Raw genomic sequence first — 15273 nt, forward strand, 5'->3', positions numbered from 1 at the left:
GAATTTGAAAGAGAGTATTCCAGTCAACATTGTCAAAAGCTTTCTCTAAGTCTACAAATGCTAGAAACGTAGGTTTGCCTTTCCTTAATCTTTCTTCTAAGATAAGTCGTAAGGTCAGTATTGCCTCACGTGTTCCAGTGTTTCTACGGAATCCAAACTGATCTTCCCCGAGGTTGGCTTCTACTAGTTTTTCCATTCGTCTGTAAAGAATTCGTGTTAGTATTTTGCAGCTGTGACTTATTAAGCTGATAGTTCGGTAATTTTCACATCTGTCAACACCTGCTTTCTTTGGGATTGGAATTATTATATTCTTCTTGAAGTCTGAGGGTATTTCGCCTGTTTCATACATCTTGCTCACCAGATGGTAGAGTTTTGTCAGGACTGGCTCTCCCACGGCCGTCAGTAGTTCCAATGGAATATTGTCTACTCCGGGGGCCTTGTTTCGACTCAGGTCTTTCAGTGCTCTGTCAAACTCTTCACGCAGTATCATATCTCCCATTTCGAGATTGGAATACGTCAAGCAAATAATTGAGGACGTAGGTTGCAAGTGCTACTCTGAGATGAAGAGGTTAGCACAGGAAAGGAATTCGTGGCGGGCCGCATCAAACCAGTCAGTATACTGATGACCAAAAAAAAAATGCAGTTGTTCCAATCCGAGAGGCACGCCGGCTTGATGGAAAGGGGGGAGGGGGTTGAGAGGTTTATAGGGCGGGGCACAGACACGTCAGCTGACAGCAGAAACATGCTGCCAAGTCCTTTGAAGCACAGTGTAGTTTCGTATTACTCTACATTTGATAACCCTCTTTTACTAAAGTGTGGACTGCAGATTATTGTTTTTCGAAAGAAGGAAAAATTAAAGAGATAAATAAAAATAAATAAAACAATAAAATAAACAAGCATAGGCAGGCAAGAGATATTCTGGGCTCTGAAACGAATGTATATTTTTGTGACATCCGTTTAGAAGCAGATTATGATACAGTTATTTCAGCTGGACCTTTCGACACCACTCCTTTTTAACGATGTTTCTTTGAAGTTTGTACACCTTACGTTCCAAAAGGAAGTTTTCGGAACTATTCTGATACATGGCGACTGTCAATCTGTTGTGTACATAGTTCCGCATAGTCAGCGCGTAACAACTTTCCCACTAGAGCGCACCATGCTAAGCACAACAGCGCAGGCGCAGCGCTCGTCCGTCTCCGCACTACGAGATGGCGCTGCCTTAGAGATGGACCAAATTCTGCTTCCGCCAATCCACGTATTAATATGTAACGCGCAGTGATACCTGAACGCGCGAGGTATTATAACGAGTGTACAGATCTCCGATTAGTCAGTCTGCATTTGTCTGCACCAGTCTGTACCAGTCTGCATTAGTCTGTACCAGTTTATAGTCAAGTTTCAGTCTGCACCTAAGAAGATTATCATATTCCTGTACATAGCCATGAAGATAAATGTATAGACACTTTGTCAAGTATTAGAGATATGTGAGAATAAGATTAACGTACCAAGACCAAAGGAACTTCAGATTGTCAATTGTAAATAGCATCTAGAATCAAGTTACGTAATGTTTATGCTTGTTATTATTTTAATAAATGTGTGTGAAAATTAATGAAGTTCAGTTTAAAGTTGGTCACCGTCAATCTGCTACTCTAAGCGTGCAAGTGGCATTTCTATTGTCTGACCTAATGGCAGAAGATAAACACGCCATGATAAGACCACGAGACATATTGCTGACACTCGCCTACTTCGTTAGAGCGATAAGTCAAATAATCTGATGGTGTGTATACCAAAGGTCTTACAGTACGCACACCACACAATCGAAATCTCATTTATCAAATTATATTTTTCCCATTATGTCTTGATAATCCGTGTCTTTGTATTTCCAGTTTACCTCTGAAACAATTAGATATTCTATGAAATCAGATTTCTTACTCTTGACAGTTGTCGGAAATAATCTTACTTATCGAAAAATATTCGCGACACTGAGGAGGAGTTTCGCGACATAAGCGAAAGTTGGTAGGCGTGTTTCCACATCTGAAAGATGACGTACACTCAGATTTCTCGCCAGTCCCGTAAAAGAGGCTCTGGTAGCGCCACTATGAGGATGCAAATCAGGTTTGCTTCAAATACACGCGTCGTGAGCGTTTGTTACACTTAAGGCTGCAAGTGGTGAGTAGATCTTAGTCAACAATGCCTTTTAGGTGACAAAGACTCCGTCAGCAACACCTCACTGAGTTCGAACGAGGTCGTGTAACAGGGCTACGACAAGCTGGCTGTTCCTTCTGTGATACTGCAGGAAGACTTGGCAGGAATATAGCCACTGTACATTACTGGCATCGGTGGTTACCAGAATGTATGGACGCTAAAAGACCGGGCTGCATATGGCCATGTGGCACTACCAACAGGGAAGACCGCCGTGTCTGGCGAATGGTTCTGGCACTTACTACTGCATCTGCAGCTGCAATCTGAGCAGCGTTTGGCACCACAGTGTCACAACAGACTGTTACACATCGGTTACTTCAAGGACTGCTCCAAGCCAGACACACTGAAGCGTGTCTTCCACTGTCTCCGCCATTTGTGTCTTCAATGTTGTCAAGCGTGAGCTCTTTTGAGGGCAGGGTAGAGGTCTGTTGTCTTTTCTGATGAAAGCTGGTTCTGTCTCGGTGCCAGTGATGGCCGTGTGTTGGTTACAAGGAGGCTAGTCGAGGGCCTGCAACCAACGTGTCTGCATGCTACGTACACTGCACCTACACGTGGAGTTATGGTCTGGGGTGCGATATCGTATAATAGCAGGACCACCCTTGTCCCATACATTCCGACTGCAAATTTGTCCGCCAGTCTGCTGATTCAACCTGTTGTGCTGCCACTCATGAACAGAATTCCAAGAGGGGCTTCCAACAGGCTAAGGCTCACCGACGTACCACTGTTGTACCCCATAATACTCTACTGAGTGCCGATACGTTGTTCTGGCCTGCTCGGTCACCAGATTTCTCTCCAGTCGAGCAGATACGGGACACCATCGGACGGCAACTCTAGCGTCATCAGCAGCATTAATCGACCCTGTATTGACAGACCAAGTGCAATGGGCAAGGAACTCCAGTCCACAAACTGGCATTCGGCACCTGTGCAACACAATGCATGCTTGCATTCAAACTTCTGGCTGTCACACTGGTTATTAATGTACTAGCACTGTATATTTTCAATGGCTTATCTCGCAATGTTGCAATGTTAATCATTTAAATACATTACCTAGACAAATGTGTGCCAAATGTAGAAGTTGGCCACATGTTGGGCGTGTGCATCAGGAGAATATTTTGTATTTCATTTGTGACGTCTGTAAACCAAAGAGCTAAACAATGACAAACTGAACATAAATAATAACAATAAGTTCCCATCCCTACGTGTTATATTATTGTTTCAGTATCATGACAGCGTATAATTAACAAGTGATATTAGCACAGAAAAGACAATGGCCGATACTGCAAAACACTTTCTATATGCCTTTTGATAGTAGCTCTTTTACTTTCGATGTAATTAAGAACTATAAATAAAAAATAAAGATCATTTCACTGAGCTATTCATAAAGCATGTCTTGTGGTAAGACAATAGTGTATTAAAATTTCGGTTAACCACATCAGATATCCAGTAAAGTTAATAAAGTTAAGCGTGATTTTCCCCTACCACGAAAAGAAAAAAAAATAGTGACGAATGCTATGGTTTTGTCTTCTACATCTATCTACATCTACATCCATACTCCGCAAGCCACCTGACGGTGTGTGGCGGAGGGTACCTTGAGTACCTCTATCGGTTCTCCCTTCTATTCCAGTCTCGTATTGTTCGTGGAAAGAAGGATTGTCGGTATGCCTCTGTGTGGGCTCTAATCTCTCTGATTTTATCCTCATGGTCTCTTCGCGAGATATACGTAGGAGGGAGCAATATACTGCTCGACTCCTCTGTAGGTATGTTCTCGAAACTTCAACAAAAGCCTGTAGCGAGCTACTGGGCGTCTCTCTTGCAGAGTCTTCCACTGGAGTTTATCTAACATCTCCGTAACGCTTTCGCGATTACTAAATGATCCTGTAACGAAGCGCGCTGCTCTCCGTTGGATCTTCTCTATATCTTCTATCAACCCTATCTGGTACGGATCCCACACTGCTGAGCAGTATTCAAGCAGTGGGCGAACAAGCGTACTGTAACCTACTTCCTTTGTTTTCGGATTGCATTTCCTTAGGATTCTTCCAATGAATCTCAGTCTGGCATCTGCTTTACCGACGATCAACATTATATGATCATTCCATTTTAAATCACTCCTAATGCGTACTCCCAGATAATTTATGGTATTAACTGCTTCCAGTTGCTGACCTGCTATTTTGTAGCTAAATGATAAAGGATCTATCTTTCTGTGTATTCGCAGCACATTACACTTGTCTACATTGAGATTCAATTGCCATTCCCTGCACCATGCGTCAATTCGCTGCAGATCCTCCTGCATTTCAGTACAATTTTCCATTCTTACAACCTCTCGATACACCACAGCATCATCCGCAAAAACCCTCAGTGAACTTCCGATGTCATCCACAAGGTCATTTATGTATATTGTGAATAGCAACGGTCCTATGACACTCCCCTGCGGCCCACCTGAAATCACTCTTACTTTGGAAGACTTCTCTCCATTGAGAATGACATGCTGCGTCCTGTTATCTAGGAACTCCTCAATCCAATCACACAATTGGTCTGATAGTCCATATGTTCTTACTTTGTTCATTAAACGACTGTGGGGAACTGTATCGAACGCCTTGCGGAAGTCAAGAAACACGGCATCTACCTGTGAACCCGTATCTATGGCCCTCTGAGTCTCGTGGACGAATAGCGCGAGCTGGGTTTCACATGACCGTCTTTTTCGAAACCCATGCTGATTCCTACAGAGTAGATTTCTAGTCTCCAGAAAAGTCATTATACTCGAACACAATACGTGTTCCAAAATTCTACAACTGATCGACGTTAGAGATATAGGTCTATAGTTCTGCACATCTACTCGACGTCCCTTCTTGAAAACGGGGATGACCTGTGCCCTTTTCCAATCCTTTGGAACGCTACGCCCTTCTAGAGACCTACGGTACACCGCTGCAAGAAGGGGGGCAAGTTCCTTCGCGTACTCTGTGTAAAATTGAACTGGTATCCCATCAGGTCCAGAGGCCTTTCCTCTTTTGAGCGATTTTAATTGTTTCTCTATCCCTCTGTCGTCTATTTCGATATCTACCATTTTGTCATCTGTGCGACAATCTAGAGAAGGAACTAGAGTGCAATCTTCCTCTGTGAAACAACTTTGGAAAAAGACATTTAGTATTTCGGCCTTTAGTCTGTCATCCTCTGTTTCAGTACCATTTTGGTCACAGAGTGTCTGGACATTTTGTTTTGACCCACCTACCGCTTTGCCATAAGACCAAAATTTATTAGGATTTTCTGCCAAGTCAGTACATAGAACTTTACTTTCGAATTCATTGAACGCCTCTTGCATAGCCCTTCTCACACTACATTTCGCTTCGCGTAATTTTTGTTTGTCTGCGCTAGGAGCTCTGCTTCAGCGTCACGTGACTAAGCGACCCTAGAGCAGAAGTATGTGAATCAGCCTCGTCTGTCACGAAAGGTTGCCAATGGTTGGTATAGTGTCTCATTATCTAAGAGAAACAGAGATACGATGCGACAGTGCCCTCCTAGTAACTACGTACACTGATGAGGCTAATATCATGACCATCATTAGTATCGTTGCAATCGTGTGAAGCGGCCACCAAATTCTCCTTAACTGAACCCAGTGGAACATATCTGGGACGCTGTCAGTCACCTTCTCAGCACTCATAAAACATCAGCCTGCAATTTATGGGATTTGTGTGACCTGTGAGCAGACATCACTTGCGATATACTTGCAGAAACCTACTGACTGCATGTAGAATGCGTGGCATGCTGAATCGCTACTGAATTTCGATCCAAAAGTGGACCAGCATGCTGTTAAGAAGGTAGTGATAATGTTTTGACTCGTCTGTGCAAATACAATAAAAATGTGGCTGTAAAGAAATGAAACAGTCAGTAACCTTTTTCACATGTTCCATAATGCCTGTTTTTCTGAATAGTGGTCCTTCCTCTTCAGTGTCTCCCACTTACCACGTTGACGTCTATTTCCTTCTCCCAAACCGAATCTCTCATGATACCTGCATTGTTGATAACAATGTCCAGACGGTTGAATGTGGATTTGGCTGCCTTGAAGGCCTCTGCAACAACAATAAACGTACACCATTAATAAAAGCATCGACATGTTGGCATACAAACACAACAAATGTTGGCTTATTGCAAGAGCAAGTTAAGTGCAGATTTAGTCAATTTTGGGTTGTTGATCCATTCCATTTCATCCTGAAAAAACTAGTTAAGTACAGTTTTCACTCTAAGAAGTTAAAGAGACGTGACAGAAATCTGTTAAGTGCTTAGTTGAACATATTATACAGAAAAAAATCATTTAGGTTCACTTAAACGATTTACCCTGCACGTTGCCGATAGGCTTGATAAAATTATTTGAACAACAATAATCCATGACGTGAACTTAATGGATACCAGCAGAAAAAGATACACTCTAGAACGAAAATACATTTTATAAGTAGACTGTAGTAAGCTAGCGTTCCTTAGGCTCAGCTACCAGAAAAATGATCTAAAGTTGATGTGCAATAATGTTACAATAACTAAACAGTTGGATATTAATATTATTGCACATAATTTGAAAGATATCTAGGATAAAGATTATTAGCAGGCATTCGTAAATCTGTGTTTCGTATTCTTCACAGTCAACAACAATGCAGGTGATCCAAAGTTGTCACGTAATCATGTCCGTTACTTGAACAATATCACATCAGTATCATTGTCGATTACTATAGTTTACGTCCACGAATGGCAGGACGCCCACTGGACCAGGAGCTGTTGTGAGTGCAGTAGCTCACACTGTGTTTAACTGCGAAAAATGTTTCCAAGAGGTGCCCTCCATGCATCATTGGCCGAGACAATGATACCCACGAAAGACAAAATTGGTGGTAATCAACAAAATGTCACTCTAAACATGAACTGAATTCTCACGATACTTTGATATTTTAAATATGCGTAAAATACCTTTGTTTCATATTTTCGTTTCAAGAAAATGGTTGTGAATATTCAGATGTATCAATTAAAAGCGAAGCATATTACACAAGCAGAGTATACGATTAAGTCCCCCTACAACAGCAGAAAACAAATCAAAGCAGAAATTGTATCTACTGAATATGTGGGGGGGGGGGGGAGGGGCAGGGATGGGATGCTTTTAGTCGAATGATAGGCATAGTGCAGAAGAATATCATTTTGATTCTGACTTCTCCGTCAAGGATCCTGACTATGAACCAAGTTGCAGTGACACAGGTCTCATGGGTAAATAAATCAGTGCTGTAAAAGAGAGTAACAGTGCTAAACGATCGAGAGTGGAAAAAGTTATTCCAAAAGATAAAAAAGAATATAATTAAAACTCAAATTAAAAAACCAGTGCCAATTAACTACATGAAAATCTGGATACAAAGGCAACAACAGTTTTTCAGGCGAAATTAGGTTCTCTTTTTGCCTTTTGTAGAAGCTTCTGCGACTGCGATTACACATGGCAGATTATTTTTTCTTGATGATACAATGAGTGTTCCTCTGGTATAAAGTGAAATACTGATCAGCCACTGAAACAACGTAAAGATTCTGTTGAATAGTACTTAAATAAAAATAATTAGAAAGAGTCTGCAAGAAGTCTTTTTTTGAAACTTTATGAATATCAACTGAGGTCATTGGTACTGTACCTAAAGGGTAAGGTGAGAGAGGACTTTTGATAGGAACTGATAAGAAAGGCAAAACCAGGTGTTGCACAGACAGCTAAAGAACACATAGAAACAGTTTCTGCAATGGACTCTCACTAGTCAAGGAAATCCACAAAACGACTGGACTTAGACCCCAAAGTAAGTATGTCCAAAATGTATAGTATGTAGAAGAAAGAATACAAATATTTCAAGCCATTCAGTGAACTAACTTACAGAAGAATATTCTGTCTGAACTACATTCTCAGATTCTACTAATGTAAAAAGTATTACTGTCAGAAGCGTGTGAGTGAAGAGTAATGAAGAAAAGCAGGCACTGGACAGAGCACAATGATCATATTGCAGGGAAAAATGAATGCAATCACGTACAAGTTGCTGCTAAACGAAAATGTAAAGTAGGCAATACATGTAAGTATTTCACAATTTATTTACAATTATCTTTCAAATAATTTCAAATGAGGTCAGTCTGATGTACTACAGTCTGAAAAATTGTACATACAGTCTCACTATGTATGAATTTCGTGAGCCAAACGATGCATTCTGCTATGCTTGTATTGAGGTAAACGATCTAGAGTTATATTAAACCTTCTGCTTCCACCATTAAAACAGAAATAATAGCAGTCAGGGAAATAAAATTAACCAGCTAAAGTGAAATGTTTTCGATACCAAAAATTCAAAACAGGAGTGTTCGAGTACAGTTATAATCATTCATTAGATTATAAATTATTAGATTAGAACTCATTAGATCATAAATTATATATAAATACTGACTAACAAGGTCTTTATCGCGAAATTATGCCAATAAGTGACACGAAAAAGAAGTGCCTAACACACTTATGCAAAAGGGAGTCGCTCCTGAGGAATATCAGTCTTGATACAAGTCTCTTCCTACTTCATCAGCACACATCGATAGAGTTCCTGGACGTAGTATAGAAGACATGACCCAGATTTATAAAGTACAGGGAAAAAATAAGTTCTTCAGCGTTTTAAATTTATTTAATGATCTAAAAAAGTTATTGGTTATACTTATTGCACTTATTAGTGATGTGTTTTTTAATATATAACTTTGCTCAAGTAGATAAATAATTTCAGTGATGACTGCCGAAACCATATAAGAGCAACAATATTAGCTTTCTTCTGTTAATTACTAAAAATAATAATCCATTAACTAGCCAGTTATGCATTAAGATTTTCTAGACATCGTCATTAGTTAATTACTGCAGCGTAACAGTTCCTTAGAGGAAACAATTATTTGTGAATTAATAAAGAAATTAAAAATTCCTTTGTTCATTCATCTTCAGTTGTAACAAGGTGAACATCTTAGCCGAGACAGTTTGTAAACAACCTTTGTCGTTGATTACGGGGTTTGGTAATCATGGTTACAATCTTCAGATCTCGATAAAAGGTTATTACGTGTCTCCTGTACCAGCTGCACAAGTACTGTTTCTAAACCATTGTCAGGTATGTGAGGGACGAGCTGCACGATGCAGCGGCAAGTCAAGTTCACAATATACAGAGTAATTCGCAGAAAGCTCGTGTCTCATACTACATACTTCACTACAGCCCTTCTGGTGAGTCTAGCGGTGCCCTGCCTGCGATGAAATGCACAGTTGCATGTGGTATGGGACACGAGCATTTGGCGAGTAACTCTGTTTATTGTGGTTTTAACCTAGACTAGCCGATGCATCGTTCATCTCGTGCCTCAAACACCTAACAATGTTTTAGAAGGAGTACTTGTGTAACATGTTGACTGGCTTATTCTCTTTGAAATTCTGAAGATAGGAGGGGTAAAATATAGTGAGGGAAAGGCTATTTACAAATTGTACAGAAACCAGACGGCAATTATAAGAGTAGAGGGGAGGAGTGGTTGGGAAGGCACTGAGACAGGATTGTAGCCTATCCCCGAAGTTATTCAACCTGTACATTTAACAAGCAGTAAAGGAAACCAAAGTAAAATTTGCAGTGGGAATCAAATTCCAGGGAGAAGAAATAAAAACGTAGTAATTCTGTCAGAGACAGCAAAGAACTAGGAAGAGTAGTTTATTGAATGGACAGTGTCTTGAAAGGCGGCTATAAGATTAATATCAACAAAAGCAAAAAAGGATAACGGAATGTAAGTGAATAAGCTGATGCTGAGAAATAAAGTAGTATATGAGTTTTTGCTATTTTGGCAGAAAAATAACTATTGATGGCCGAAGTAGATAGGATATGAAATGTAGACTGGCAATGGAAAAAACGCGTTTCTGAAGAAGAGAAATTTGTTAACATGGAATATAGATTCAACTATGAGGAAGTCTTTTCTGAAAGTATGTGTATGGAAGTGAGACATATACGATAAACTGTTTAGAAGAAGAGAGAATAGAAGCTTTTGAAATGAGGTGCTAAAAAAGAATGCTGAAGATTAGATAGGTAGATCACTTTAACTAATGAGGAGGCACTGAACAGAACTACGGAGAAAAGAAGTTTGTGGCACAATCTGACTAGGAGAATGGACAGGTTGACAGAACACATACTGAGACATGAAAGGATCATCAACTTAGTTCTGGGGGGACGTGTGGGGGATAAAAATTGTAGAGAGCGACCAAGAGACGAATAGAATAAGCAGATTGAGAAGGATGTAGGTCGCAGTAGTTGTTTGGAGATGAAAAGAATTTCACACGATAGCTTAGCTTGGAGAGGTGCATCAAACCAGTCGTAGGACCGAAAACCACAAAAACAACAACTTGTACAACTGGTATAGGAGACATATAATCACCTGCTATCTAGATTTCAAGATTGTAACCATGCTCATCGAAACATATAATCAACAATGAAGGTTATTTACAAGCGTTCTTGGCCAAGAAATTCATCATCTCTCAAGTAAATAAAAATTCTTTTTTCTCTAAACTTGCTAAATAGTGATTAGCGAGTTCTTTCAGGAAGCCCATGCGCACTTTATTTTATTTTCCTGCGGCCTATTTTAAATGATGTCTTCAGACGGCAGTACAACATCGGAATTCTCAGAATTAGTTCTCCCGGGGCATCAGTACGGGATTCTGCGACACGTCTCCTTCCTGCATCAGGACTTGATTGTTTTACTGACATGTGAGTATTTCATATTGGTTGTTATAGAGAGTAGATCATTAGGACAGGTACTTTTTTATCATAATGTCGATTGTACATTATGTGTTGAAAAGTATCCGGGCACCTGACTGAAAATGACTTAAAAGTTCGTGGCACCCTCCATCGGCAATGCTGGAATTCAATATAGCGTTGGCCCACTCTTAGCCTGATGCCAGCTTCCACTCTAGCAGGCATACGTTCAATCAGGTGCTGGAAGGTTTCTTGGGGAATGGCAGCCCATTCTTCACGGAGTGCCGCACTGAGGAGATGTGGGTCTGTGAGGCCTGGCACAAAGTCGGCGTTCCAAAACATCCCAAAGGTGTTGTATAGGATTCACGTCAGGTCTCTGTGCAGGCCAGTACATTACAGGAATGTTATTGTCGTGTAACCACTCCGCCACAGGCCTTGCATTATGAACAGGTGTTCGATCCAGTTGAAAGATGCAGTGGCCATCCCCAAATTGATCTTCAACATTGGGAAGCAAGAAGGTGCTTAAATCATCAATGTAGGCCCGTACTGTGATAGTGCAACGCAAAACAACAAGGGGTGCAATCCGCCTCCATGAAAGACACGACCACACCATAACACCACCACCTCCGAACTTTACTGTTGGCACTACACACGCTGGCAGATGACGTTCACCGGGCGTTCGCAAGACCCACACCCTGGCATCGGATCGCCACATTGTGTACTGTGATTCGTCACTCCACACAGCGTTTTTCCCCTGTTCAATCGTCCAATGTTTACGCTCCTTTCACCAAGCGAGGCGTCGTTTGGCATTTACCGGCGTGATGTCTGGCTTATGAGCAGCCGCTCGACCATGGAATCCAAGTTTTCTCACCTCGCGCCTCAGTGTCACAGTACTTGCAGTGGATCCTGGTGCAGTTGGAAATTCGTGTGTGATTGTCTGGACAGATGTCTGCCTATTACACATAACGACCCTCTTCAACTGTTGGCGGTCTCTGTCAGTCAACAGACGAGGTCGGCCTGCATGCTTTTGCGCTGTACGTGTTCCTTCACGTTTCCACTTCACTGTTGTTGTTGTTGTTGTTGTTGTGGTCTTCAGTCCTGAGACTGGTTTGATGCAGCTCTCCATGCTACTATATCCTGTGCAAGCTTCTTCATCTCCCAGTACCTACTGCAACCTACATCCTTCTGAATCTGCCTAGTGTTCCACTTCACTATCACATGGGAAACAGTGGACCTAGGGATGTTTAGGAGTGTGGAAATATCGCGTACAGACGTATGATACAAATGACACCCAATCACGTGACTGCGTTAGAAGTCCGTGAGTTCAGCGGATCATTCCATTCTGCTCTCTCACGATGTCTAATGACTACTGATATGGAGTGGCTGGCAGTAGGTGGCAGCACAATGCACCTAATATGAAACACGTTTTTTTTTTTTGGGGGGGGGGGGGGCAGGATACTTTTGATCACATAGTGTGCGTTTCCTGTCTCGTAGAAGTCCGATTGAAGATGTGATTTGAAATCACGAAACCACTCGTTTGCCTGTACAAGTTCATACGCAGCCGAAAGCAGTTTATTTTGGAAACATATAATTTTATGTATGTGACGACAGGTGCGGCGGCGTATTGTGGTTTTAGTGGGGGTAGTAATGGTAGTAACGGTAGTGGCAGTGGGAGAGACTGCAGCGGTCACCTTGCACAGGCCTACTCGTGTAGTGTCTTCAGGGCTGCATTGGATGCTGAATTCATTTTTATGGAGGAGAATGTGAGACCGCATCGTACTGTCCATATGGAGGAGATCTTGGAAGGAGAGGCTAATCGGCGAATGGCCTGTCCTGCCCGTTCCCTCGGCCTAATCACACGGAGCGGGTGAGGGACGCGCTATGGAGACCCACTGCAGGACCTCCACATCCACCAGCGAGCACTCAGCAGTTGCCAACCGCGCTGGTGGAAGAACGCAACGCCCTACCACAAGAACTCATGAACAACCTCGTCACTCGCACAGGAGAACGTTGGATTGTCGTCCGTACAGATCACACATTCTGCTAAAAACCATGTCCCACAGTTTATAATGTCACGGCACCATCTTGAAACGTAGTGACTTCAGTGAACTTATTGCCTTTGAACAAAAGTGTCATTTTAGTTCGTCGCATTTCTTATTTCTTTCACTTACCTTCTCTGCCGTCCTGCAGCAATTCTTTCTATCTATGTGTGGTCGAAATTCATCGGGCTACGTTATTCGGCAGTGACAGATCAAGCGAAAGTTATTTTCGTCATTAAGATCTGCACACCAGTGTGTGTGTCATGCGCCGTAAGGTAGACGACGTCACCTGCACCTGGGTCGCAAAATATTTTTGGCAACTTACATCAAATGGTTCAAATGTCTCTGAGCACTATGCGACTTAACTTCTGAGGTCATCAGTCGCCTAGAACTTAGAACTAATTAAACCTAACTAACCTAAGGACATCACACTCATCCATGCCCGAGGCAGGATTCGAACCTGCGACCGGAGCGGTCGCGCGGTTCCAGACGGAAGCGCCTAGTACCGCTCGGCCACTCCGGCATTCGCGCTTTCTGAGTTGGGTTGCCTATCTTAAGGTGCCAGAAATGTTTTCGACGCCAGTTTTATTTTGGCCGTCGTGTACGAAGCAGAGGGCAGCGGAGTGTGTCTGACGTGGCTCGACGTACTATCCTCTGGTAATGGCGCCCTCAAGTCCGCCAGTCAGGTCTCTGTGGTGGCATTTTTCAATGGAAGAGTGAGTACCTCTTCCGTGCGGTAAACAGTAAGGTAGCTGCGAATTTTGTGAGCTGTTTGGTACTGAGGAGAAATTTGCATGTAGCTGAGGGACTGTTTTACCACTGTAATTAATGACCAACAGCATCCCAAATTTGTATCAGAGTTCTTTCTTGCTCTTATCCGTCATTCAGTCAAAAGCAAATGTTTATGAAACGTGAAATACAATTTTCCAAGACGGCCGGAGTGGCCTAGCGGTTCTAGGCGCTACGGTCTGGAACCGCGCGCCCGCTACGGTCGCAGGTTCGAATCCTGCCTCGGGCATGGATGTGTGTGATGTTCATAGGTTAGTTAGGTTTAAGTAGTGACCTCAGAAGTTGAGTCCCATAGTGCTCAGAGCCATTTGAACCATTTTTGAACAATTTTCCAAGAAAACAAGGAAGAGGTTGCGTTGGATCTGACGCTGATTGGCGGCACTGGTAAGCCAGTGTAAATAGAATCACACGACGTGAGAAAAGAGTGGTAATATAGGAACTGCATGGGAGATCACACTGGTAACGGCTTAAGCATGGGTAGCTAGAAGTAATCGAAAGAAATACACTGGTTTAACTTGGAAACCACCTCATTTAGAGTGCTGACAAATCTTATTTATCAGCCAAACTGGAGGATAAGGCACTTTACTATGCTAGCGTTATGGAGAGTGAGCAGAAGAATCAGTAACATGAAGAGCCTTGGAGGCCTCCTGGAAGACACCTCCAGTGGTTCCAGAGAGGGGGCGCTACCTTCCAGCGAGCTGCTGTTGGTGACGTCCGCTTTGACGAAGACGACCTTCCCCTTTCCGAACTGCTTCTCCAGCTCTTCCAGGGCCTTCTTCCCCGCCGCCTCGTCAGCGTCCGACGCCACGATCTGGAAAAGAAAGCTCATTACCAGCGCGAAGGAGAACGCATCGGAACTCTTAATTTGGATTTTCTGCTGCACGCAAGCAGTCGGCTCAGTCATTAGGTTATGTGAGCACGACCCCAGACCTGACTTTCAGTGTTACTGATCTGAATCTACGTTTACATGTACACACGAGGGTTAAACTTTAGTAGGGCTAACTATTTGTTAACAACTGACACGAAATACATGCAGTTGTAGTGTACAACCTGTTGCGAAGGACGTAGAAGTCGTGGTATACCCTTAGCACCGCCAGTTGTCTTGGAAGTTCGAGCGGAGCGGTCTGTTACCTGACGAATCCCTCTAACAATTCTGAAGCGAATGCCATGAAGCTTTTCCTTCAGTTTAGGAATCAGGTTGAAGTCACAAGGGCTTAAGTCCGGGGAGTTTGGCTGATGGTGCAGTACTTCCCAGCCTCATCGACTGAACAAATCTGGCAGACCTAGGTCGTAGGCGGCCGAGCATCGTCCTGCACAAGGCTGGCCGGCTTCTCTCTCTAAGCTCTTCATTTTTGGAACACCGCCTGCTGCCAGCTAACAGAAAGAAGCGGCGACACTTTCTGCAAGCGCCGCACTTCATTTTATATTGCAATGCTCGCACTCATATAGCAGAAGTTGTGACCGAATTTATCGATCGATGGCGGTGGGAAGTGCTGCAGACGCGCCACACTCGC

At 42.7% G+C, this 15273-nt stretch overlaps 1 protein-coding gene across 1 annotated transcript in view; it reads right to left on the minus strand.

Moving 5' to 3' along the window:
- Positions 1–15273, minus strand: part of LOC124788309 (15-hydroxyprostaglandin dehydrogenase [NAD(+)]-like) — a 91422-nt gene that overhangs the window by 29572 nt on the left and 46577 nt on the right. Inside the window, exons 3-4 of the mRNA XM_047255544.1 lie at positions 14447–14570; positions 6157–6263 (exon numbers count right to left, since the gene is read on the minus strand). Of these exons, the coding sequence (XP_047111500.1) occupies positions 6157–6263; positions 14447–14570 (231 nt within the window). The remainder of the gene's footprint in view (positions 1–6156; positions 6264–14446; positions 14571–15273) is intronic.

The sequence above is a fragment of the Schistocerca piceifrons genome, chromosome 3, assembly GCF_021461385.2.
Source record: "Schistocerca piceifrons isolate TAMUIC-IGC-003096 chromosome 3, iqSchPice1.1, whole genome shotgun sequence".
Taxonomy (NCBI): Eukaryota; Metazoa; Arthropoda; class Insecta; order Orthoptera; family Acrididae; genus Schistocerca; species Schistocerca piceifrons.